General features: G+C 41.4%; 1 protein-coding gene across 2 annotated transcripts in view; it reads right to left on the bottom strand.

The window, feature by feature from the left end:
* Positions 1–499: 499 nt before the first annotated feature.
* The window catches only part of LOC117293307 (heat shock protein 75 kDa, mitochondrial-like), a 50,067-nt gene continuing 25,525 nt past the window's right edge, over positions 500–25,041 (bottom strand). For both annotated transcript variants that reach the window (XM_033775561.1, XM_033775562.1), the window contains exons 10-17: positions 20,572–20,641; positions 17,788–17,935; positions 16,870–16,997; positions 13,194–13,387; positions 12,155–12,240; positions 5,735–5,880; positions 2,203–2,275; positions 500–728 (exon numbers count right to left, since the gene is read on the bottom strand). In XM_033775561.1, coding sequence (XP_033631452.1) covers positions 627–728; positions 2,203–2,275; positions 5,735–5,880; positions 12,155–12,240; positions 13,194–13,387; positions 16,870–16,997; positions 17,788–17,935; positions 20,572–20,641 — 947 coding nt within the window. In that variant the 3' untranslated portion in view covers positions 500–626. The remainder of the gene's footprint in view (positions 729–2,202; positions 2,276–5,734; positions 5,881–12,154; positions 12,241–13,193; positions 13,388–16,869; positions 16,998–17,787; positions 17,936–20,571; positions 20,642–25,041) is intronic.

A 25,041-nucleotide genomic window follows, 5' to 3' on the forward strand; every position in this document is an offset into this window, starting at 1 on the left:
GACTGGCATTCCTGCTAATTTATGCTAAGCAGAAAAATATCAAGCAGCTCTATGAAATCGGGCCCTGGATTGTAAATATACATTTCATATAAACTTCCTGAATGTACATGTAGCTGGATTACGTATCCAGTCATACAATGGGCTCTGTACCATAATTGTAAAATAACTCTAATATGTTTAAAAAGCATTCTACCACTGAATAATAAGCCATTTGCGTTTTAGATTTGAATATTGTCTGGTACAATGACTCCCTTAGTCACAATGTACCGCTTACATTTGAACTCCTCAGACTATAGAGACAGTTGCTATGTCACATGGTTCAGGGCAAGCCTTTGCATAGCAACATCGCGATGAGCAAACCCTGGTACCATTGTGTCATACACATCCATTCAGAATTGTGTTTGGGTGTTCACCGTCTCTTACGTAACTTAGCAAAAGCTTGCCCCTAATCACTTGACATAGCAACTGTCTCGATAGTCTGAGGAATTCAAATGTAAGCAGTAAATTGTAACTAAGCGAGTCATTGTACCAGACATTATTCAAATCTAACTCACAAATGGCTTATTGGTAAGAAAAGAGGTGGTTGGACTGGACATTTCTTTGTATTCATGATTTGACAGGCCCTTTCAGTATTTTTCCAGTGTTTTTTCCATGAATGCTGTGAGACGTCCCAGCATAGGTCGAGGATCATCTACCAGTCCAGCGGCTATCATTGCATTGTCATAAACCTGAACAATAAAAACAAATCATCAACAAAGTTAAAGTGTGTGTGTTTTGAGGCATTGCATGGTGAAGTATCAATATATATTTGGTTTGCGGTAACACCATGTGTGTATCTACTTGTCAGGTAGAGTCTCCTGACGATGACTAGAGCAAGCTAGTGGAAACATTGAGACCAATTTAAGAACCGACTCCGCGGTAGTGCGGTTAATAACGATCAACTTAAAGCAAAAGAAGTAGTCCCGGCTGACCTTCTACCTTCCGCCCAGGTACATGTAGTAGTAAAAAAGCAAGACAGTTCTTTTCAGAACTGAGAAGACTCCCGAAAAATCTACTCCACGGAAGTAGAATATAAAGCAAGACAGTTCTCTAAAGAACAAAACTACACACATGGGCCCAATTTCATAGCGCTGCTTAACAGTAAGCAAATTTTTGTGCTTACCGTAGCAGAAAAATTTGCTATGGGGCAAGCGTATTTCACAGGATAGCAGAAATATTGGGCGACCATGTTGCGCGTTCACCATGGATTTGCATTGTTTATTTTCGTGCAGTCACCGGAAGGTTAGCATGCCTTTCTCATGCTTACGGTTAGCAGCGCTATGAAATGGAAATCGCACAGTAAGCACAAAATCGGCCGCTAAGCAGCACTATTAAATTGGGCCATGGTGTTTCCGCAAACAAAATTCATAAAGTTATAGTAGTAGTAGTAATTGTAAAAGGACAAGTAGAATATGGAAATATAGCATCCCTTATGCAAAGAGAACTTATTTCACAAGCAAGTGAGAATAATTAATTTATCATCTATCAAACGTAGACACTAAAGAAGAAAACAAAACTTTAACTTTCCAAATCATTTCTTATACATAAAGTGTCAACCTCATTTTGGTATTTTTAATTTTTCTGAATAGAAGCTCTTTTAAACAACTCAAACAATAATGAAGTTCAGATAAATATTTCTTCTAACAAATTAAAGTTTGTCTAATATTGCTGGGCTACAACCATTGACAGTTCAGTTCTTGATTTTACAAGCTTAATATTCAACAGAAAATGCAAAAAAAAAATGCAAAAAAGCAGTGAGGATTCAAACATGGCCGGAGTAAATGCATAATCGGTCTAATGACAGGGAAATGGCGAGATGAAATTTTGTTGCGTTAGGATGGTGTGGATTAATTGGATCCTATGTAGATGCTATCGACAGTTGCAGACTGGCTCAGGCTTCTGGTAGATGGCAGTGAATCTGAAAATCCAGCTCAGTTGATAGTAACGGGGGACTCTTTTGATAGTAATCAGTTTTGTACTCTTGAATGTTATATCAAGACTGTATGGTAACAATTCTGGGACAATTATAGGTTGTGAAAGCATGAGGATACATGCATTCCAAACATTTTTTCCACCGGTTTTGAGAAATAAACAATTCAGGTAAAGCCATGGTTCCCAATACTATTCACAAAGATTTATTGCAAGTATTTAAGCAACCCTTACCTGTTCTGCCAGTAGCTTAGCTAGTACCGGCTCTTTAGTTTTCAAGTTGAAAAGCTTCTGTACAATGGCATGACTATGGCATGTAAACGGGGAAGAAAAAACAAATACTTTGAGACTCATTATTTGATTTCATTCGAACATGTAAGATATGACCAAGATGAGTTCAACAACAAATACCTATTATGGGAAAAACCAACATGAATATTCTATCCCTGATGCAAATTTAACACCTATTAATTTGTTGCAGTACCCGCTGCTAAAATATAGGATTCCAACTGCCTCTGGCTACCGGACAAATACAGTGGTCTATTTGGGATGACACTGCTCTAGATTTGCAACGGTCATTGGTTCGAATCCCACCTGAGTAATATGCTTGTAATTTTGTTCACAGAACTCTAATATACACATTAGTGTATATGGGTTAAACCAAAATGAATAATCTTTATCCCCGATGCAAATATAACATCTGTTAAAAAAAAATACCTACTAAGAACATTATTGCTCTCTTCAATCTGGCCCTGTTGAAAACTTATGCAGGCCGGATACTTAACGAAGGCAAAGAAGATTGCCTCTATGCCCCCAGTCATTGCCTTGGTGCCCTTTAAATACTCCAGTATAAATATACAATTTCCTCATAGGGTGCCCTTTAACAAGGAGAATCTTCTTTGGTGCCATTGCCCTTTCAAAAACGAAGCATACAGGCCTGTGTGTCTATGGCAGACTTGAATTGGTGAGGAAGGTTTTAGGTTTCCTAGACCCACTGCAGGTATTTTTAACTTGACTTTATGCTAAGGATGTTTTGTCGGCCTACCACGCCTACAAAGAAAAGTATGTTTTGTTAATGTTTACACTCATATAACCCTGGACGATATCGAAAATTTTGACTGGCGATATATCGTCAGGTAAATATCGCCGATATGACGTGAAGATTTTTTAAATTTGAAAGTACCCTTCAGAAGGGGACAACAATGGCTCAATCGCACGCTAAAAACAGTTTTACCGCAAGGATGAAGACAAACAAAACATGACTGTTGAATGTAAAAAAATATATATATATATATATATATAAACAAATATTGACTGCGTAAATTAAATAAATTGTATACAACCCCCGTGATGAAAATCACTGAATTAACATCCATATTCCATGAAACAGAACACGTAACATTTTTTTGTTTTACATCAATCACTGGCTCTGAGGCAATTTAATCATATTTGTACCTCAATCGATTGGAGTGTTGCGATCTCTAAAAATCTGGTGCCGCTATTTTTATTCCAATGCGTTCACAATCATCACTATACACGTGCATGGATATTCACAGTCCATTTGCTTGTGTTGGTCAACTCACCGTCAACACGACCAATGCTATTTTTATATAGCTACAATGTATATGGCCAATACAGTTCCAAATGCAGGAAAGCGCCCTCTGTTGTCAATGATGTACAATACAAGCTCTGTGAAGAAGCAAGATGGCGGCCGACGGCTTTGCCCCCTCGAGATAATTTTGTTCACGATAAAAAAAACCTCATTTTATTACCGAAATGTAACCAAAACTAGTAAAAGATTCTCTTTTGGCTAATCTATTACAGTTCAATGACTCTTTTGTGGATTTTAAATATATTACTGGAGGTTTTGATGGTGAGTTTACGGCACATAGCGAGTTGACGGCAAGTAGTTGGACCCGTATTTTCAGTGCGTCCGACATGGTCCGTCTTTTTTTTCTGAATTTTTTTCCGAATTTCCACTACAGCTTCGCACCCACGCTTGGCCACGGCAGCACTGAGTTCATTCATCCCCTAATAATAAAGTACCAGAATAACAGTGGGATCGAGGTGATGGATACTGCTCTGGATATTCACACGGCACATAAACGGTTCAACAACATTGGTCATGCTTCAGCGCTGCAAAGAGAGACCAGCATGGCTAGATATGAGGACGTTTACAAGGTATATGCGTTGAGCCACAACTTTCATTCGAAGTCGTAAAAGACGGCATCAGCCCTAACAAAATCTTATTTACCTGTGAGATTGTAAGAAATCCGTTGGAAATACTCGATATTTTGAAAGATATCGTCTATGAAAAAAAAAAATCGTTTTGAGACGATATTTCGAGAAATTCAAAACCAACATCGATATTGGCGATATTGTTTTCAATATCGTGTCGTGACGATATTATCGTCATATCGTCCAGGCTTACACTCATAAATCATATAGTCATGAAAGCCACATGCCTTATTTGTTATGTATTTTGTTCATCCATTTTACTTTCTCAGAGCCAATTTCCATGAAAAACTATGGTCGTTAGCGGAACACATTGCCTTGGATCGGTCTAATTGGTCTTTGAAAAGCATTTGAAACCGTTCGTTATGGAATGCATATGGTAAGAAAGGTGTTTTAAAAGTAAAATATAATGATCCACACAAACATGCCTCGAAATTGCACGGTTTTCCTTTTATGCCACGAAGAACCACGGTCGGCCATTTTGTGGAATCAAAATTTTGAACCCACAAAATGGCTGACCGTGATAGTTCGCGACGTAAAAGGAAAACCATTGGAAATAGGTTTAAAGGCACTGGACACTATTGGTACGTACTCAAAATAGTTGTCAGCATAAAAACTTACTTGGTAACAAGCAATGGAGAGCTGTTGATAGTATAAAACATTGTGAGAAACGGCTCCCTCTGAAGTAACGTAGTTTTCGAGAAAGAAGTAATTTTCCCTTAAAGGCAGTGGACACTATTGGTAATTACTCAAAATAAGTGTTAGCATAAAACCTTTCTTGGTGAGGAGTAATGGGGAGAGGTTGATGGTATAAAACACTGTGAGAAACAGCTCCCTCTGAAGTGAGGTAGTTTTCGAGAAAGGAGTAATTTTCCACGAATTTGATTTCAAGACCTCAAGTTCAGAATTTGAGATCTCAAAATCAAGCATCTGAAAGCACACAACTTCGTGTGACAAGGGTGTTTTTTTTTCATTATTATCTCGCAAGTTCGATGCCCGATAGAGCTCAAAGTTTCACAGGTTTGCTATTTTATGCATATGTTGAGATACTTTAACTGTGAAGGCTAGTCTTTGACAATTACCAATAGTGTCCACTGCCTTTAAAATATTGTAATTTGATTTCGAGACCTCAGAATTCGATTTTGAGGTCCCGAAATCAAGCATCTGAAAGCACACAACTTCGATCGTGTGACAAGGCTGTTTTTTCTGCCATTATTATCTCGCAACTTCAACGACCAATTGAGTTCAAATTTTCACAGGTTTGTTATTTTATGCATATGTTGAGATACACCAAGTGAGAAGACTGGTTTTTGACAATTACCAATAGTGTCCAGTGCCTTCAAAAATAAAACCTGTGGAAATCAAAACCCCAAGCTATTACATGAACGGTTATCATACTGCTTTTTAGTGCTTTTTAGTTTTTTGTGGTACACCGATACCCATTGCGGAAAAACATGGTCAATCTAAAGGTGTCATTTCCAAAATCATTGGGAATTTCTGAACCCTGATAATTTCTTGAGTATTAACGAACCTTCCATTGAGCTCAAGGGTTGGTTGAAGTAACTGCAGTTTTTCTTCTTCACTCCGGTTCTTTAGAGCTGTACGCAAGAAATGACGTGCTGCTCCCATGTCAGCCACAGTCACCATTGCTGGATGGTGAGCCAGACGATAGCTTACCTAAACAATCCATTTCAATAACAATAAAAAGATGTTATCTTGGCATTGCTATAATCCAATCCAAAACATTGTGTTTTGGCTAAGAGAATAAAAATGTACTGCTTCACAAAGTAATGAACACTGAATGCAAAAAACATATCAAGTAAGAATGGTGTGCTGACACACACAAATGCCAAGCTGAGATTAATCTCATTCTTGAATTGTCGCTTGGACAACATTTCTTATATGTTTTAGACATAATGACCTTGACGTTTGACCTAGGGGGGTTCTAAAAACAACAGGCTCTGGGGATCCTTAGACCAGTCAACAAAGCAAGTTTGGAGTTGATACGATTGGGTGAGTTTGCAGAGTACATCATCACCACTACATGGTAGTTCAACTACTAACACTGTAATTTGGGCTGCTGAAACGGATGGCCATAGACCTTTCGCAAATACCCATTGCGCAAGTGCTATATGTTGAACAAGGTGCATGCTGGTCTAGCTAGCGATCAAACTTTATCGCTAGCTAGACCAGCATGCACCTCATTCCATGCCTAACATGCGCGTACATAGTATTTGTGATAAGGTCTATGGGATAGGCTTTCTTTGTTTGTAAAGTGAAAACAGTTTGTTCTAGTCTATAGTCTCTCCTACATATACATGTAGACCTTAAGTACATGATATCATTTGAGTAGGGGGCCCTCACTTAGAGGTCAAAAGAAAGCCCTTGCGCCGCGCGTATAAATCTGCGATTGTTACATCATCGTTTTACCTCTAACATGGCGGTTTGATGAGGTCAATGCATAAGGTCTATTGTAGCCCCTATCTTTTACATGAAATTATGTAAACTGCACTAGGTGCATGACATTGAGAGTTTGTCTAAATGCTGTAGTTGAGACAGTTATCTGGCTCTTAATCGTCTAAATGGGTTTGACATACTGACAAGATGTGCGTCTGGGTTTGACATACTGACAACATGTGCGTCTGAGGCAGGTGCACTTGGGACAACCTTGTCTATCCTGTGTACCATGATTGTAATTAAGTGTTGGATAATATGGCCTAGACTGGCAGATCACTAGCGGTCATAGTGCTCATTAACAACCTGGGATGGGAAACACTGCATGTAAGACACCCCATTCACGCACAGTCCACCATGTTCTTCAAAATACACCATGGTCTCGTCAACATCCAAATGCCACCATCTATCAAGCCAGCTACATACATTGCCAGACAGGATCCCACTCTCAATCCAAATGCCACCATCTATCAAGCCAGCTACATACATCGCCAGACAGGATCCCACTCTCAATCCAAATGCCACCATCTATCAAGCCAGCTACATACATTGCCAGACAGGATCCAACTCTCAATCCAAATGCCACCATCTATCAAGCCAGCTACATACATCGCCAGACAGGATCCCACTCTCAATCCAAATGCCACCATCTATCAAGCCAGCTACATACATTGCCAGACAGGATCCCACTCTCAATCCAAATGCCACCATCTATCAAGCCAGCTACATACATTGCCAGACAGGATCCCACTCTCAATCCAAATGCCACCATCTATCAAGCCAGCTACATACATTGCCAGACAGGATCCAACTCTCAATCCAAATGCCACCATCTATCAAGCCAGCTACATACATTGCCAGACAGGATCCCACTCTCAATCCAAATGCCACCATCTATCAAGCCAGCTACATACATTGCCAGACAGGATCCAACTCTCAATCCAAATGCCACCATCTATCAAGCCAGCTACATACATTGCCAGACAGGATCCCACTCTCAATCCAAATGCCACCATCTATCAAGCCAGCTACATACATCGCCAGACAGGATCCCACTCTCAATCCAAATGCCACCATCTATCAAGCCAGCTACATACATTGCCAGACAGGATCCCACTCTCAATCCAAATGCCACCATCTATCAAGCCAGCTACATACATTGCCAGACAGGATCCAACTCTCAATCCAAATGCCACCATCTATCAAGCCAGCTACATACATTGCCAGACAGGATCCCACTCTCAATCCAAATGCCACCATCTATCAAGCCAGCTACATACATCGCCAGACAGGATCACACTCTCAATCCAAATGCCACCATCTATCAAGCCAGCTACATACATCGCCAGACAGGATCCAACTCTCAATCCAAATGCCACCATCTATCAAGCCAGCTACATACATCGCCAGACAGGATCCCACTCTCAATCCAAATGCCACCATCTATCAAGCCAGCTACATACATCGCCAGACAGGATCACACACTCAATCCAAATGCCACCATCTATCAAGCCAGCTACATACATTGCCAGACAGGATCCCACTCTCAATCCAAATGCCACCATCTATCAAGCCAGCTACATACATTGCCAGACAGGATCCCACACTCAATCCAAATGCCACCATCTATCAAGCCAGCTACATACATCGCCAGACAGGATCACACACTCAATCCAAATGCCACCATCTATCAAGCCAGCTACATACATTGCCAGACAGGATCTCACACTCAATCCAAATGCCACCATCTATCAAGCCAGCTACATACATTGCCAGACAGGATCACATTCTCAATCCAAATGCCACCATCTATCAAGCCAGCTACATACATTGCCAGACAGGATCCAACACTCAATCCAAATGCCACCATCTATCAAGCCAGCTACATACATCGCCAGACAGGATCCAACTCTCAATCCAAATGCCACCATCTATCAAGCCAGCTACATACATTGCAAGACAGGATCCAACTCTCAATCCAAATGCCACCATCTATCAAGCCAGCTACATACATTGCCAGACAGGATCCCACTCTCAATCCAAATGCCACCATCTATCAAGCCAGCTACATACATTGCCAGACAGGATCACATTCTCAATCCAAATGCCACCATCTATCAAGCCAGCTACATACATTGCCAGACAGGATCACACTCTCAATCCAAATGCCACCATCTATCAAGCCAGCTACATACATTGCCAGACAGGATCCAACTCTCAATCCAAATGCCACCATCTATCAAGCCAGCTACATACATTGCCAGACAGGATCCAACTCTCAATCCAAATGCCACCATCTATCAAGCCAGCTACATACATTGCCAGACAGGATCCAACTCTCAATCCAAATGCCACCATCTATCAAGCCAGCTACATACATTGCCAGACAGGATCCAACTCTCAATCCAAATGCCACCATCTATCAAGCCAGCTACATACATTGCCAGACAGGATCCCACTCTCAATCCAAATGCCACCATCTATCAAGCCAGCTACATACATTGCCAGACAGGATCACATTCTCAATCCAAATGCCACCATCTATCAAGCCAGCTACATACATTGCCAGACAGGATCCAACTCTCAATCCAAATGCCACCATCTATCAAGCCAGCTACATACATTGCCAGACAGGATCCCACTCTCAATCCAAATGCCACCATCTATCAAGCCAGCTACATACATCGCCAGACAGGATCACACTCTCAATCCAAATGCCACCATCTATCAAGCCAGCTACATACATTGCCAGACAGGATCCAACTCTCAATCCAAATGCCACCATCTATCAAGCCAGCTACATACATTGCCAGACAGGATCCAACTCTCAATCCAAATGCCACCATCTATCAAGCCAGCTACATACATTACCAGACAGGATCCCACTCTCAATCCAAATGCCACCATCTATCAAGCCAGCTACATACATTGCCAGACAGGATCACACTCTCAATCCAAATGCCACCATCTATCAAGCCAGCTACATACATTGCCAGACAGGATCACATTCTCAATCCAAATGCCACCATCTATCAAGCCAGCTACATACATTGCCAGACAGGATCCCACTCTCAATCCAAATGCCACCATCTATCAAGCCAGCTACATACATTGCCAGACAGGATCCAACTCTCAATCCAAATGCCACCATCTATCAAGCCAGCTACATACATCGCCAGACAGGATCACACTCTCAATCCAAATGCCACCATCTATCAAGCCAGCTACATACATTGCCAGACAGGATCCAACTCTCAATCCAAATGCCACCATCTATCAAGCCAGCTACATACATCGCCAGACAGGATCCCACTCTCAATCCAAATGCCACCATCTATCAAGCCAGCTACATACATCGCCAGACAGGATCACACACTCAATCCAAATGCCACCATCTATCAAGCCAGCTACATACATCGCCAGACAGGATCCCACTCTCAATCCAAATGCCACCATCTATCAAGCCAGCTACATACATTGCCAGACAGGATCCCACTCTCAATCCAAATGCCACCATCTATCAAGCCAGCTACATACATTGCCAGACAGGATCACATTCTCAATCCAAATGCCACCATCTATCAAGCCAGCTACATACATTGCCAGACAGGATCCAACTCTCAATCCAAATGCCACCATCTATCAAGCCAGCTACATACATTGCCAGACAGGATCCCACTCTCAATCCAAATGCCACCATCTATCAAGCCAGCTACATACATCGCCAGACAGGATCACACTCTCAATCCAAATGCCACCATCTATCAAGCCAGCTACATACATCGCCAGACAGGATCCCACTCTCAATCCAAATGCCACCATCTATCAAGCCAGCTACATACATTGCCAGACAGGATCCCACTCTCAATCCAAATGCCACCATCTATCAAGCCAGCTACATACATTGCCAGACAGGATCTCACACTCAATCCAAATGCCACCATCTATCAAGCCAGCTACATACATTGCCAGACAGGATCCAACTCTCAATCCAAATGCCACCATCTATCAAGCCAGCTACATACATCGCCAGACAGGATCCCACTCTCAATCCAAATGCCACCATCTATCAAGCCAGCTACATACATTGCCAGACAGGATCACACACTCAATCCAAATGCCACCATCTATCAAGCCAGCTACATACATTGCCAGACAGGATCCAACTCTCAATCCAAATGCCACCATCTATCAAGCCAGCTACATACATCGCCAGACAGGATCCAACTCTCAATCCAAATGCCACCATCTATCAAGCCAGCTACATACATTGCCAGACAGGATCCCACTCTCAATCCAAATGCCACCATCTATCAAGCCAGCTACATACATCGCCAGACAGGATCACACTCTCAATCCAAATGCCACCATCTATCAAGCCAGCTACATACATTGCCAGACAGGATCCAACTCTCAATCCAAATGCCACCATCTATCAAGCCAGCTACATACATTGCCAGACAGGATCCCACTCTCAATCCAAATGCCACCATCTATCAAGCCAGCTACATACATTGCCAGACAGGATCCCACTCTCAATCCAAATGCCACCATCTATCAAGCCAGCTACATACATTGCCAGACAGGATCCAACTCTCAATCCAAATGCCACCATCTATCAAGCCAGCTACATACATTGCCAGACAGAATCCCACTCTCAATCCAAATGCCACCATCTATCAAGCCAGCTACATACATTGCCAGACAGGATCCAACTCTCAATCCAAATGCCACCATCTATCAAGCCAGCTACATACATTGCCAGACAGGATCCAACTCTCAATCCAAATGCCACCATCTATCAAGCCAGCTACATACATTGCCAGACAGGATCCCACTCTCAATCCAAATGCCACCATCTATCAAGCCAGCTACATACATTGCCAGACAGGATCCCACTCTCAATCCAAATGCCACCATCTATCAAGCCAGCTACATACATTGCCAGACAGGATCCAACTCTCAATCCAAATGCCACCATCTATCAAGCCAGCTACATACATTGCCAGACAGGATCCCACTCTCAATCCAAATGCCACCATCTATCAAGCCAGCTACATATATTGCCAGACAGGATCACATTCTCAAGTATGCCATACCGGATGCCTCTAACGACCAATACAAATTCTCATTCTACCCAAGAACAGTTAAGATCTGGAACCATTCAGCAGTCTATGCGCCATCCATCTCAGCATTCCAACAGGTTGCCCTGCCAGCAATTAGAGTCCTACGACCTCTGGCTGGCTCTAGGATGCTGTAAACCCAGTCTTGCACAATGTAAATAGTGCGCAACCTTTTCTTTTCCTATTTATTTTCTCTTGGCACCTTGCACCGTCGACCAATGACGTCACCAACGCACCATCCCAGTTTAGCTTCCTACGTGAGCTGTATAGGGATGACTTAACTGAAGACTAAGCTTCTAATATCTAATTTGATATTAATGTTTTCAACAAGACTACATGATTATTGATAATGAGCAATAATTGATTGAACATACCTTGATATTGGTAACCTTAGAGCCGAGGACGTCTGTCATGTAAGCAGTAAGTGAATCTGTTTCCTCAACAGACAAACTGCCTTCCACTGAAACAAGAAAACCAATAGCATAGTTTGTTATGACATTTATCTCAAAACAACACACAGCAACAGCTTAAAAAGCACAATACTTTCAGTTCATCTCAATTATAATCATGAAAGTAGTTTGAACTTGAGCCTCCAAGGTATGGACTAAGGATAAATGCATGTACTCCAAGAAGCTCTGGCTGAAAATTTGATATCTAGGGTGAGGCTCCTTACAAGATTCTCTAGGTACTCAAAAGTATTGTATCTCTGTAAAATGCGCTTTATAAGTCTTATTTATTACTATTAATATTACTAAAAGACGTTCTTACCATCAGAGTTCTATGAAGGGGGAAATCTGGGGGATGTACTGTCTAAAGATAATCTGTGTATTCATTCAAAGATGGTGTATGGCTTGACCTTGCACACACACAAACAAGGAGCCTGGAGAAAATTGAGCTTGACTGCACTCTGTACGCTGCTGATGGGGTACTCAAATCTGAACTGCAAACGTTGCCATGAGTGCATGCCTTGTGATGTTATTTTACCATACACACATACATGTACAAACACAGCAAATGATATTGGCATCCATGCGACCATAAAGTGGTTTCAGAACCAAGTTGCACAGTAAATGTCTAAAGCCTGGTTCATAAATCCTGCGTATGCACAATGAATTTTCCACGTCACAAATTTGCAACAAAAAATTTGTAACAGTTGACTTGTGCTCAACTCCTGTGAAACATTGGCTGGAAAAACAGCCCCTTGGCGTCAAAATTTGTATAAAATTCACTTTCATAGTTTGGTAAAAAACAACACATAAAAAAGAGAATACATTTATGATTGTGTCAGTACCTTCAAACAAAGTTCCAGACGTACACAGAATGAAATGTGTAATTTTATCAACAACATAAATGACTGTAAAAAAAACCATAAAAAAAACATGAATACGAAGACGGACTTTATTGAATTCTGACCTGTTTGTGATTCTGCTTCTTCAGTATTTGTCGCTGGTGCTGCCATCTCACTCTCTACTGATGTTAATAGTTTGCGATCAAACTCCCGTAGTTGAAGCATAGTCAGCTCATCATATTCAGCATAACAGAATAAGACTTCATGATCCTGAGTCTTAAAGGCTTCATAGTAGGGAGAGGATTCCGCTAACTCACGACTACAATATCAAAAGAATAAGCACACCGTACATTATTTTACATTCATAAATTACTCAGACAGTTTCGCTATTCCTATTGGTGGAGAGCGCGTCACGTGGGTGTGTATAAACCTTTGTTTATGACCAGTAAAAAGTGTTGAAACATGGGCGTGACACGCAAGCTTGCACCTGTTCTTATAAGACAGTTTCTTCATTCCTGTTGGTAGAGAGCAACGGCTGAAACAGTTGACGCGCACAGCATTCCCTTATAAGGAGTTGTTTACCCGAGGGCAGCAGAGGGCTTTACCATTTCATAGATGGAGGGGTGTTGTGTTGAAAGAAATTATTTGACAATTATAATTTTTGCATTTATTTTTACTTTTTGACCAAAAGGTGATGATGATTATGACTGGAAAGGTATTTATGAATGGGAATCAAAGTGTGTTGAATCGGTTTTCAACTACCGTAATTTTCGGATTATAAACCGCGCGGCGTATAAACCGCACTTCCTCAAAATATACAAAAAATATTTAGGTGTCGGCGTATATGCGGCGCGGCGTATAAACCGCGATCAAAAAAAAAAAAAACTAACCTCAAAACACGGAAGTAAAGTACGCAAACCTGCCGCGTTACGGGTGATTTTTTTATCTCACACTATCAGTCCTGAGTTATATTTTTTTTCCATCAACAACCCTTTTCAAGAATTTGTTGACCATATGTTTGAAAACTTCTTTGGCAACAAACTCTCCGTGAATCAAAGATCGGCCGACAACGCACGCCGAGAAACAGTTGAACTTTGCCCTGCATCGCATCGCCCTCTGTTGACAAAAGTTGTTCACGTTTTATTAGACTGGGCCCCGAGCCTCAAAGCGTGGGTCAAACGTTCAAGCTCCCCGTTGTACAATGGGCAGCCGCTCTACTCGATCCGTCCGAAGTCTAGCCAAGATTTCATGAATGGAACTATCGCCGGCCAATCAACAACGGCCAATCATCAAACGGCCAATCACCGCATGCGTGAACACATAGGGGCCGTGCTTGTTTGCGTCCTCTTTGTGGCGATGTGCAGTGACAGGCGGGCGGCACATCAGTCACTCCAGTCAGTCTTGTATAGTTGCCGCAATGTGGGAGTTGCGTCGTAATTAAAGTTGAAATGTATTGAAGTTTACACTATTGATCGTAATTGAAATGATCTATTATAGGATAGCATTATTTTTGTAAGCTGGCAGCACCCCCTTTGCGGGACCACATAATTGTTTGTGTTGGATAATTATTGATGAAGTTACAACTGAAAATACGTTTATTGTTGTGATACTGAAAAAATCCAATAACAATTTTAAAAATTGACAAAGTTAAATCCTACTTTATTTGTAGGTAAGTGAGTTCGTGTTGCAATAAAAACTAACTTCAGACAGTGCGTGGACCATCGTTTTAACATAGGATTCGTCTGCAGAAGCAGTGAGTGATAAAGAAACAGTGCGAAGATTTATATCCAAGGAATCCTTTGCCTTCCGTTTTGTTTAAATAGAAAATAGACAAAACCAAAACCAAACAGTCCTTTTCAGGGCTACCACAACACAAACGAGAGTATTGTCTATGAGTGTTGTTTCTGTTTACAATGTACATTATATAGGAACATTTTTTAAACATGCACAATTCCTTTATAAAACATATTGTATAGGGGTGGTAATGCGCTACCTTATTGTTTGCGTTATCACAAGGACAGGGGATTCACTTTTATTAAACATCGGGAGTAGACGGGAAATAAGGTTGAAATGGGTCTTTCAATAAGGGAATTAAAGAAAAGTGGTTGGCCGGTGTTTCTCCCTCCCTTTTATTATTGTAGTCCCACAACGAGGATCCACAACAGATATTGCAATGGCGGACGGGCGGACGAACGTAGCGTACATAGCGTGTGTGTAGAGTAATGTATCCTGCAGCGTGCACATTAAGCACATGTACACATGCGAGTTCGTAAAGCTAGCAATCTGTTAAATGCGCTGCTCAATCTCGAGATTGCACAACAGATGTTGGTGGCACCATAATGAGCGATGTTCGCCGACGGGTTGCGCTACGCCCTCGCATTTGCGCCGCCTGGAAATAAAATTCCCAATGTTACTGGACTCAACAATCAGGGCAGGTTGAACACGTTTTGTTTGATCCCCCGAAGCGGCATACATGTAGTTCTTTGCGTACGTCCATTCACCATTCTGCTGTTGCGTTGTGCGTGGTTGAGCTGAAGAAACCGCTGGCTGACACGAGTGTAGCCTGGCTGTCTGACGTCAGTATACAAAGATCGTGGGATAAATAGACAGGGGACGAGTCTATTTCGCTGAGACACGAGTATAGCTTGAATGTCTGACGTCAGCAAGTAGAGATCGCTAGGATAAATAGACGGGCACCAGTCTAGTCTAACCCGAGTTTCGCTGAGAGGGGGAGCTGAGGGCGGTTGATAAACGTTTTACAAAGGAAACATGGAATACAATTGTGGTGGGATTTTCAACAGGATTTTGTCATCACACAGGCAGGTTTTTGTTATCGTTTAAGAAAAAAAAACATTAATTAGAATATTTTACAAACGATCTTTCTTTTAAAAAATGCCGTTTTTTCTCTTAAATATTTATACGTCGGCTTACAAGCGGCCCGGAGAATAAACCGCAGGAGTTCAAAAAAATGTCAAAATCAACATATAAACAGCGGTTTATAATCCGAAAATTACGGTAGTGGTTTAAACCAGCCAAGGCCTGGTTCTTGATAATTTACCCTCGATTTCGTCTCGGTAAAATTATCAAGAATCAGGCCTCGTTGGGATTAAACCACTAGTTGAAAACCTCTTCACCACACATTGATTCCCTTATTCATAAATACCTCAGACAGTTTCGCTATTCCTATTGGGGGAGAGCGCGTCACGTGGGGGTGTTTAAATGGTTGATAATGACCAGCTGGAGCTGTTTAGAACCGGTTGTTTTTGGATACGTTTAGTTGCATACTACGCGAACGAATGCATATCTGAAAACTGTCTCAGTCATAAAAATGCATCACACGTGCAGAGCTCAAGGACGTCGGAAAACGTCAGAAAACAGATAAGTTTTACAGAGTTTCTTACTTTATTACGCCTTTTAACCAAAAAGGCATCTATGAATGGGAATAAAAGAGTAGTGACTAGTTCTTAACTTGCCATTTAAAACCTTGCAGGGTTGTGACCCATTTATTCTGTTATTCACACATCACACAAATTTCTGCCCTTTTCATTTTCTCAAAAGGCCAGATGCAGGTTTTAATTTCTCAGTTTCTATAAAAATAGTATTCATAAATACCCGAGACAGTTTTCGCTAATCCTATTGGTTGAGAGCGCATCATGTGTAGGTGTTTAAACGGTTTATAAAGACATAGCTAGAGCTGTATTAGACTGGCTGGCTTTGCCTCGGGTTCCATTTTCCCCCTCGGGTGTACAAAACGCCATGGACTCCGTTACTGCGTACAACACTTGTATAATTCCACTATACCTTGGTGCACAGATGTAGTACATATTGCGCTGTCCTGCTTTCATACGTACAGCATAGTCCTGAAGAGTAGTCAGCTGACCTGAAGGATGGGCTGATGACTCAAAGCACAGTAGCTTAGCTATTTCTTCCTAACAACAAATGACACAATCAATTATTTAACTATCAAATACTCAATAACCTTCTTCAACTTTATTGTTGAATTAATAATTTACCATTTGTCATTGTTTGTTAAGTAGGATTCGAAACTTTGTATGGTGAAAATACGATATTGTAAGGTTTTCGGTTACACCATGTATTGACAGTCTCTAAATGAGTTGGGGTGATTCTGAAACCATTTTACATTTGTTCTTCCCAATATTACATTTCTGATACCTTGAGAAGACTGAAGATATATTTCACAAATGGTGCTGCTAAAATGTTCACATTTTTTTTGCATCGAGGATAAAGAATATTAATTTTGGTTTTTACCCATACCGATGTGAATTAGCACTGTATACTCAGTACTTCCCCGAGTCCTGTGAAAGAAAAATCACTGGCATATTACATGTACTTGGGTGGGATTCGAACCAAAGACCTTTGCAATTCTAGAGCAGTGTCTTACCAACTAGACTACCGAGGTTGCCCGCTAGCTAGAGGCAGTTTGAATCCTATGTTTTTGCAGCGGGTAATGCAACAATATAATAGATGTTAAATTTGCATCGGGGATGAAGTACCAGGTAGCAGGTACTAGTACTCCCTTATACACCGATGTGTGTTGGCACTGTACATGTATACTCAGTGTTTATGATAATATAACTTATTTCAAATCTAATACGTTTCACATAATGCATCAATGTTGTTTTTACTAGCTTTACACTATGGATGAAACACCATGAGTTTTTATGACAATGAATGGGGATGCATTGTTCAAGTCCTCACCTTTTCTGCCTGCTCATTTGCCGAGATTATTCCTTCTCTTAAAAACATTCCATACTCTGTGAAGAACTGCTCATACATCCCGACATCTTTCTTACGTTGATCGAGCAAGAAACGTACAAGCCGACTTGTGATGACCGTTCTCAATTTTCTGTAATAAAAAGCAGGCAATGATACATTTAAGTTTATACAAAGTAACTTTCAGTTACGTCATAAGATCTTCTTGTGGAAAAGGACTGATTTCCACATCATCCGCCAAAGGATAAAGAAGTGGTCTGATAATGTTACTTCTTTATATATTTTCATCTTCTTTGTTAGTGTTTCTTAATGTAATTTTGTGATTGTAAAATCTAGAAAGCTTGAGGTGCACTACAATTTCTGATGTTTTGAATATTGAAGTCTTATATAGCACACGTATCTACCAACAAGGTACTGAAGGCGCTGAGTATATACAAACTTTCAGACAGATAGGTTATTGAAGTGATGATATGGGTTAACAAGGTGCTACGGCGCATTCAGCAGCCACAGCCAGGAACACCGGGGCGAACCCCTTATCTTTTCGATAATGCACATGCGTTACACAACACAAGGGACAAATGGCTTTACGACCCATCCGAAGGACGAAGCAATGGTCAAGTGTCTTGCTTAAGAACACAAGAGTCGAACCCACACTCTGGTGATCAAAAACACCAGAGTTTGAATTCGGTGCTCTTAAAAGAACACATTGCCTTGGATCGGACGAGTTGGTCTATAAAAATCGTTTGTAACCCTTTTTTATAAAATGCATATGGTTGAAAAGATGTTTTAAAAGTAGAATACAATGATCTACACAAGTTTGCCTCGAAATTGCGTGGTTTTCCTTTTACTGTGCGAACTAACGTTTAGTTGTTACAGACTTTAGCAAAGCCTTTGATCGAGTGGACCATAACATAGCTATCACTAAACTACTTGATATGGGCGCAGGACCGTGTATAGTCCCATGGATTGCGGATTTTCTCTCGAACAGACTTCAGTGTGTGAAATATCACAACTCCCTCTCTAGCTGGTCAGTACTCAAAGCTGGCGTGCCACAAGGAACTTTGACCGGACCTGCCACCTTTCTCAGCATGATCAACGATGCAGCAATACCCACTGAGAATTGTAACCTCACCCTCAAGTATGTTGATGATATGACCTTGATAGAGAACACTAAAACTAGCAGTACCAGCACCATGCAAGATACTCTTGACCAACTTGACTTATGGGCATCAGAGAACAATATGCTAATAAACCCAGCTAAATGTTATTCTATGGACATTACATTATGCTAATAAACCCAGCTAAATGTTATTCTATGGACATTACATTTGCTAAGAACCCTGTTCCCAGTGACCCACTTCAATTGGCGGGTCAAGAACTTCAATCAAGTGAAGTCTGCAAAATACTTGGTATTAAGGTGGCCAATAATCTGAAATGGGACATACATATCAATGACATTATCTGTAAAGCCAGTGGGCGATTATTTATGTTGACTACCCTTAGAAGGTTTGGACTAGCAATCAAAGACCTTGTCACCATTTATGTTGGTTTTATTCGACCACTTTTAGAATATGCTGTCCCCGTCTGGCATCCTGGTCTCACTACTAAACAACACAATTCTCTGGAACGCATTCAAAAAGACGGTTTCCTGCACACCGACCCCAAGTAAAAGGTCAACATCCTCAACAGACAGTTCACTTCTGTGTTTTCTGTTGATGACAACTCTCCTCTCCCTGATCTGGGCACCAGTCTCCATCCTTCTATGAGCAACATTAATGTCAGCCAGAATGGAGTCATCAAACTACTGAGCAATTTGAAACCATCTACTGCTCCTGAACCAGATGGAACTCCAGCCATATACAATGTACTGTTGAAAGAATCGGCCAAAGAAAGCTCTCCTGCTGTGACTCTACTATTCCAAGAATCAATCGACCAAGGCTGTGTTCCAACCCAGTGGGAAAAGGGTCATATCGTCCCAATCTACAAGAAGGGAAGCCATTCCGATTCTGACAACCATCAGCCTATCTCCTTGTAACACCTATATTGTGCAAGGTGTGTGAACACATCATCCATTGTGTCCATTTTGTTTTTTGTTTTCTAAATTTTGTGCATCAATACATGCTATTGAAAAAACCTGCGGGCGATCCAAATTTTGGTTGACTCGGAGGGCGATTGAAAAATGTTTTTTGGTGAATTGTTTACATCAACTCTTTCTGAGTTTCTAGTTTCTAAACTTAAATTGGTTAAAGAGGAAAACTCACGAGCTAAATTCGTCTCTCACGACTCAAGTGCCTTGAAAAAAGCAAGATCTGCCAAGAACGCTCTCTTCGGGAAAAAAGGCATTTAGAAAAAACGCTTTGAAGGAAGATAGAAAGGCATTTAACCAGACTGTTAAAACGCACAACTTCCTCAAAAAACTTGAGGAAAAAAACCGAAACAAAGCACTTCCAGATTTCACGAAACCCAATACCAGAAATACTTTTGGAAATTTGCTAAAAAAAACGAGTGGATGGGACTCTGGATAAGAAAACCAGAGGTACCAAAGTTTTACTGATCTGCACGCTAACACGTATGGAAATCCACACCCCATTGATCTACAGGCACTTTATTGGTTCCCCTATCTACCAATACACGACAAGGACTTTTCTGGTCAACCATTTAAGGGGGGGGGGGCGTGATACAATATTATGTCCAGGACGTTCTAAGCAACGACACCCTTAGTATCTAGATTATTGATATTATGCACGTACATGTATGAATGAAACAGACCTTATGAGGGCGCTGTCCTGCAGCAATTCTCGGCTCAAGTTCAATGGGATGTCTTCACTATCCACCACACCTGAGTAAGCAAGTACATGTCAATGTCAGGTTTGGTGTATAAATAGATACATTAGAAAGAAGTGGTTCAATATGAAATTTAACAAATATGAAATTTGAAATTCAAGGTTTGATTAAAAACTTTGAAGTTCAATAACTATTTGTGTTTGTCATCACTGTTTTAGAAAGCTTAACTATCAAAGACACATTAAAGATGCTACAATCTTGGCCATATCTCATTGGGCCCCCTTGCCCCATGATCAATATTGGCTGTCATTGCACAGTCTGCACTCAGCTAGGATTAACAACATTGAGCGGGGCGGGGGAGGTTATGTTTATTGTGGAGTCGTCCAAGAATTTTGGCTGGGATTGAAGGTTAAATTTGTTGCTGATTTTACAACAAAGTTTAGATTTATATTTCAACAGTTATTTGTCATAGATTTGAAAAGGTTACAAGCTTTTATTTGTGGGATTGCGCACACAAAATCTTCCAATATTTAGTGGCTGTTAACCCTTTGCGCGCTATCGGCGACTACAGTCGCCGTGCTTGTTTATTCCCTGCGCGCTGTCGGCGACTCCAGTCACCCAGCAATACTGTGAGTAAATAGATGAGGAATTCTGGGAAACTACTGACCCCTGGCCCTCATACAGCTGCATGCATCTAGCTATACATGTATGCAACGATATTTCATCGGAAAAAATTGATCTTTTGTCCCAAATTTTCTCACAATTTCCGATCAAAAAGCTGTACGCCAAGACAAAAGGCGGACACAATGACGTCCATGCAGCATTTCTGGAAATTTTTCAGGACTCAGACTCCGGAGAATTAGACTTTGAAGAGCTTTTTTCGAGAGATTCTGATGTGTTGAAAATGCTGTATTTGTACTGTGTACGTGTGTACTGTGTACTTGTTAACGATAACGATGTACATGAACACGACACTGGGTCTGCCGGCAGCAACGATGGGTCTGGATCGGTCGATGGCCCCGATGAAAATAGACAGCAACTGGGCTTGGCGGTCGGTGATAAAATAGTGGTAATGAAATAAGCGTATCTCGGTTATTCTTTATCCAAAACCCATATTTTTTACTGCATTAGATGGGAAATAAAATACTGAGTAAAAAACTTATTTTGCAATTTAGCCCAAAAGACTTTCTTCACAGAGTAAAAGTCTTGAGGAAAAATGTATGTGCATTTTAGTAGCGCCACACAGGAAATTCAGTGCCAGGGGAATACTGTGTGTACAACCTGGTAGCGTGCTAAGGCATAATAAAATAGAAAATGGATATTTTTATTTTTTCAATGGAAGAAAATTTAATGATTAAAATCTTTTTAAATTAGTTAAAAATACGTTAAAACCATTTCTGACTGTTTCTCACTGTTGACTGACGCTCACCGCGCGTGGAACTTGCATGACTTGCACAATGTTGCACCATAACTTTCTCTATGGTTGCACCAACGACCAAATGGCACATCAGAAGATTATGCAGGCTCTACAACAATGTACATACATGTACATACGGAGGAATTCGTTACATGTACCATTGGTACATGGCTCGGTCGATACATGTACAGTCGCGTCCCCGACTCCAACTATACTGCGCTGCGTTTTACAATGGTGAATACACAGGCTGCTTACTTAGAAGTCTGGTTCAGTGCCCGCTAGAGCTATGTGTACGTCTCTAACGGTACCCCAGGGGTATGATAGAGCAAAAGAAAATGGCGCAGTGAGATCGTACACCACTGGGAACGAGGTTGGCATGAGGGCTCTCTACATGAAAAATATGATATTCTCGACCTAGACTGTTGCACGGCGCGGACTAATACATACAATATTACAAAATGTTTTGCTATTTATTTTGCATTAAAAAAAATAGTTTGTTAGAATGTTAATTTTCTTTTCGTTATTGCACGACAGGTGCAGCACGCTCGTTAGAGCGTGCAACGATTACGTAAGGTTTTCTTTCACATTCTCCCTTAAAACCGGGGCGTTTCAGCCTAGTGATCACTCTCAGTAGAGCAACTTACCTCGCAACAAGATATTCTTGTACTACCAGTGAAAATGAATCCTGAGGCTTCAAACGAAGACATCCTTTTGGCAATCCAAACTTTGTCAAGCAATATAGACACCAAGGTGGAATCAGCAATAAAGAAACAACGTACATCAGCCGAAATTGAGTACGAATTTAAGAGCATTGGGAACAAGGACCAGTTTCGACACACCGAAAAACTCAATGCTATGGTAGAATCGGCCATTGCATCAATAAAAGTCGGAGACCTTAACTCCGGACTGGATCTACTTAGTTCAGTTCTAGAGCTGAATAAACAGCGCCAGAAGCTCATCAAGGTTGCAGATAGATCTACACAAGGCTGGGCAACCGTTAAAGAATACATCACGGACGAGTTGGCAGACGACTCCGGAGACGAAAAGAGACTAAAAAAAGCAGAAAAGTCTGCTGCATCCAAAAAGGCCGAGCTCAAGAAATCTAAGGCAAAGCCCACTCGTCCTTCCCAGTACAGCCATGGAGCCCCATCTTGTGCTCCTTATTCTTTTCGTCCTTTCGCCACCAGTCGTTTCAGCAGCCCATACCGACCAGAGAGTCGCACCTGTTTCCAGTGCGGTATTACCGGGCACGTCCGGACCAGTTGCCCTTCCCTACGTGCACTACGACAACCACGACTGCAAACCCCAGCCACCGGATTCTCAGACACATCCGGTCATTAGGAACTGGGAATCGGCCGAAGGCGACCAACCCGACCACATACCAACCGGCGTTAAAGGTAAACTTAAACCTTGTATTTCATTCTGGAGAAATGTTCTTAAAGCAAGTCCCTTTGTTTTAGATGTTATTGAAACAGGTTATAAGATTCCGTTTTATCTAGAACCACCACCCATTGTATTGAAAAACAATAAGTCCAGCCTAAACCACGCCCAGTTTGTTGAGACCGCCATTTGCAAATTGATCACAAACAGATGTATTGTAGAATTAGACTCACCGCCATATTGCTGTAACCCTTTAACCGTTGCAGATGGAAAAAAGCTGCGCTTGGTCTTAGATTTACGGCACCCGAATCATTTCATTTGGAAATCAAAGTTCAAGTACGAAGACCTCACCCATATCGCCCCATCACTTGACAGTAACCAAGTGTATTTTTTATTCGACCTTGAATCCGGATATCACCATGTAGAAATATTCCCGCCACACCAAAAATACTTGGGTTTTTCCTGGCATCATTGCGATAACCATGTTAGATATTACATGTTTACTGCCCTTCCATTTGGATTAAGCAGCGCATGCCACCTTTTTACTAAGCTAACAAGGCCGCTAGTGTATTTTTGGTGCTCTCAGGGTATCATCTCTTTCATGTACATTGATGACGGTCTTATCATTTCACCAGACCATGCTTCAGCGCAAAGTAGCAAAATTATCGTGCGAAATACCATCATCAATAGCGGCTTTGTTCCTAGTAAAACAAAATGCATTTGGGAACCAACTGAAGAAATACAATACTTGGGTCTCATCATTGATTCCAGGAATTTGTTGTTTCACATACCACAGGAGAAACTGTTCAAACTTCTGTCAACGATCTCAGCAATCCTTTCGGCACACAAAGCCAACAATTCTGTGCCAGTTAAACAACTGGCATGTTTCACGGGTCAAGTGATCTCGATGTCCCTCGCATTGGGCCCCATCGCTAGATTGATGACCCGCGACTCGTACAGATCAATCGAATCAAGTAATTCCTGGAATCAATCGATAAAGTTACGCAACGACACTGTAGCTGAACTCGAATTCTGGGCCCAAAACATCTTTTCCCTTAACGGCTTTTCCATCAGACTCAAACTTGTCCCATCTATGACCATCTATTCAGATGCCAGCGAAGTAGGTTACGGCGGACATGTTGAAAATCAGCCAAATCTCAAGATTCAAGGAAACTGGTCACAATCAGAAAAACGCAAAAGCTCAACTTGGCGCGAACTAGCAGCGGTCCTTAACCTACTCTTAGAACTTCAACACGTGGTTTCTCACAAAACTATCAAATGGTGTACCGACAATTCAAACGTGCCAAAGATAATCACTTGCGGTAGTGTCAAACCCGATCTACATAACATTGCCTTGTCAATACACGCTTTGTCCAAGAAACACGATTTCATCTTACTTCCTGAGTGGCTACCTAGGAATGAGAACAAACTCGCTGACAAGATAAGCAAATTTCAAGACTTTGATGATTGGGCAATTGATTCTGCGTCATTCAATCTCATAGACAATCTCTGGGGACCCCACTCTATAGATCGCTTTGCCTCACCTCACAATGCAAAACTGCCCCGGTTCAACGCTAGATTCTGGTGCAAAGCGGTATGCGGTGTAGATGCCTTTTGCCAAAGCTGGACATCGGAAAACAACTATTTCTGTCCCCCTG

Source organism: Asterias rubens, chromosome 8 (genome assembly GCF_902459465.1).
Source record: "Asterias rubens chromosome 8, eAstRub1.3, whole genome shotgun sequence".
Taxonomy (NCBI): Eukaryota; Metazoa; Echinodermata; class Asteroidea; order Forcipulatida; family Asteriidae; genus Asterias; species Asterias rubens.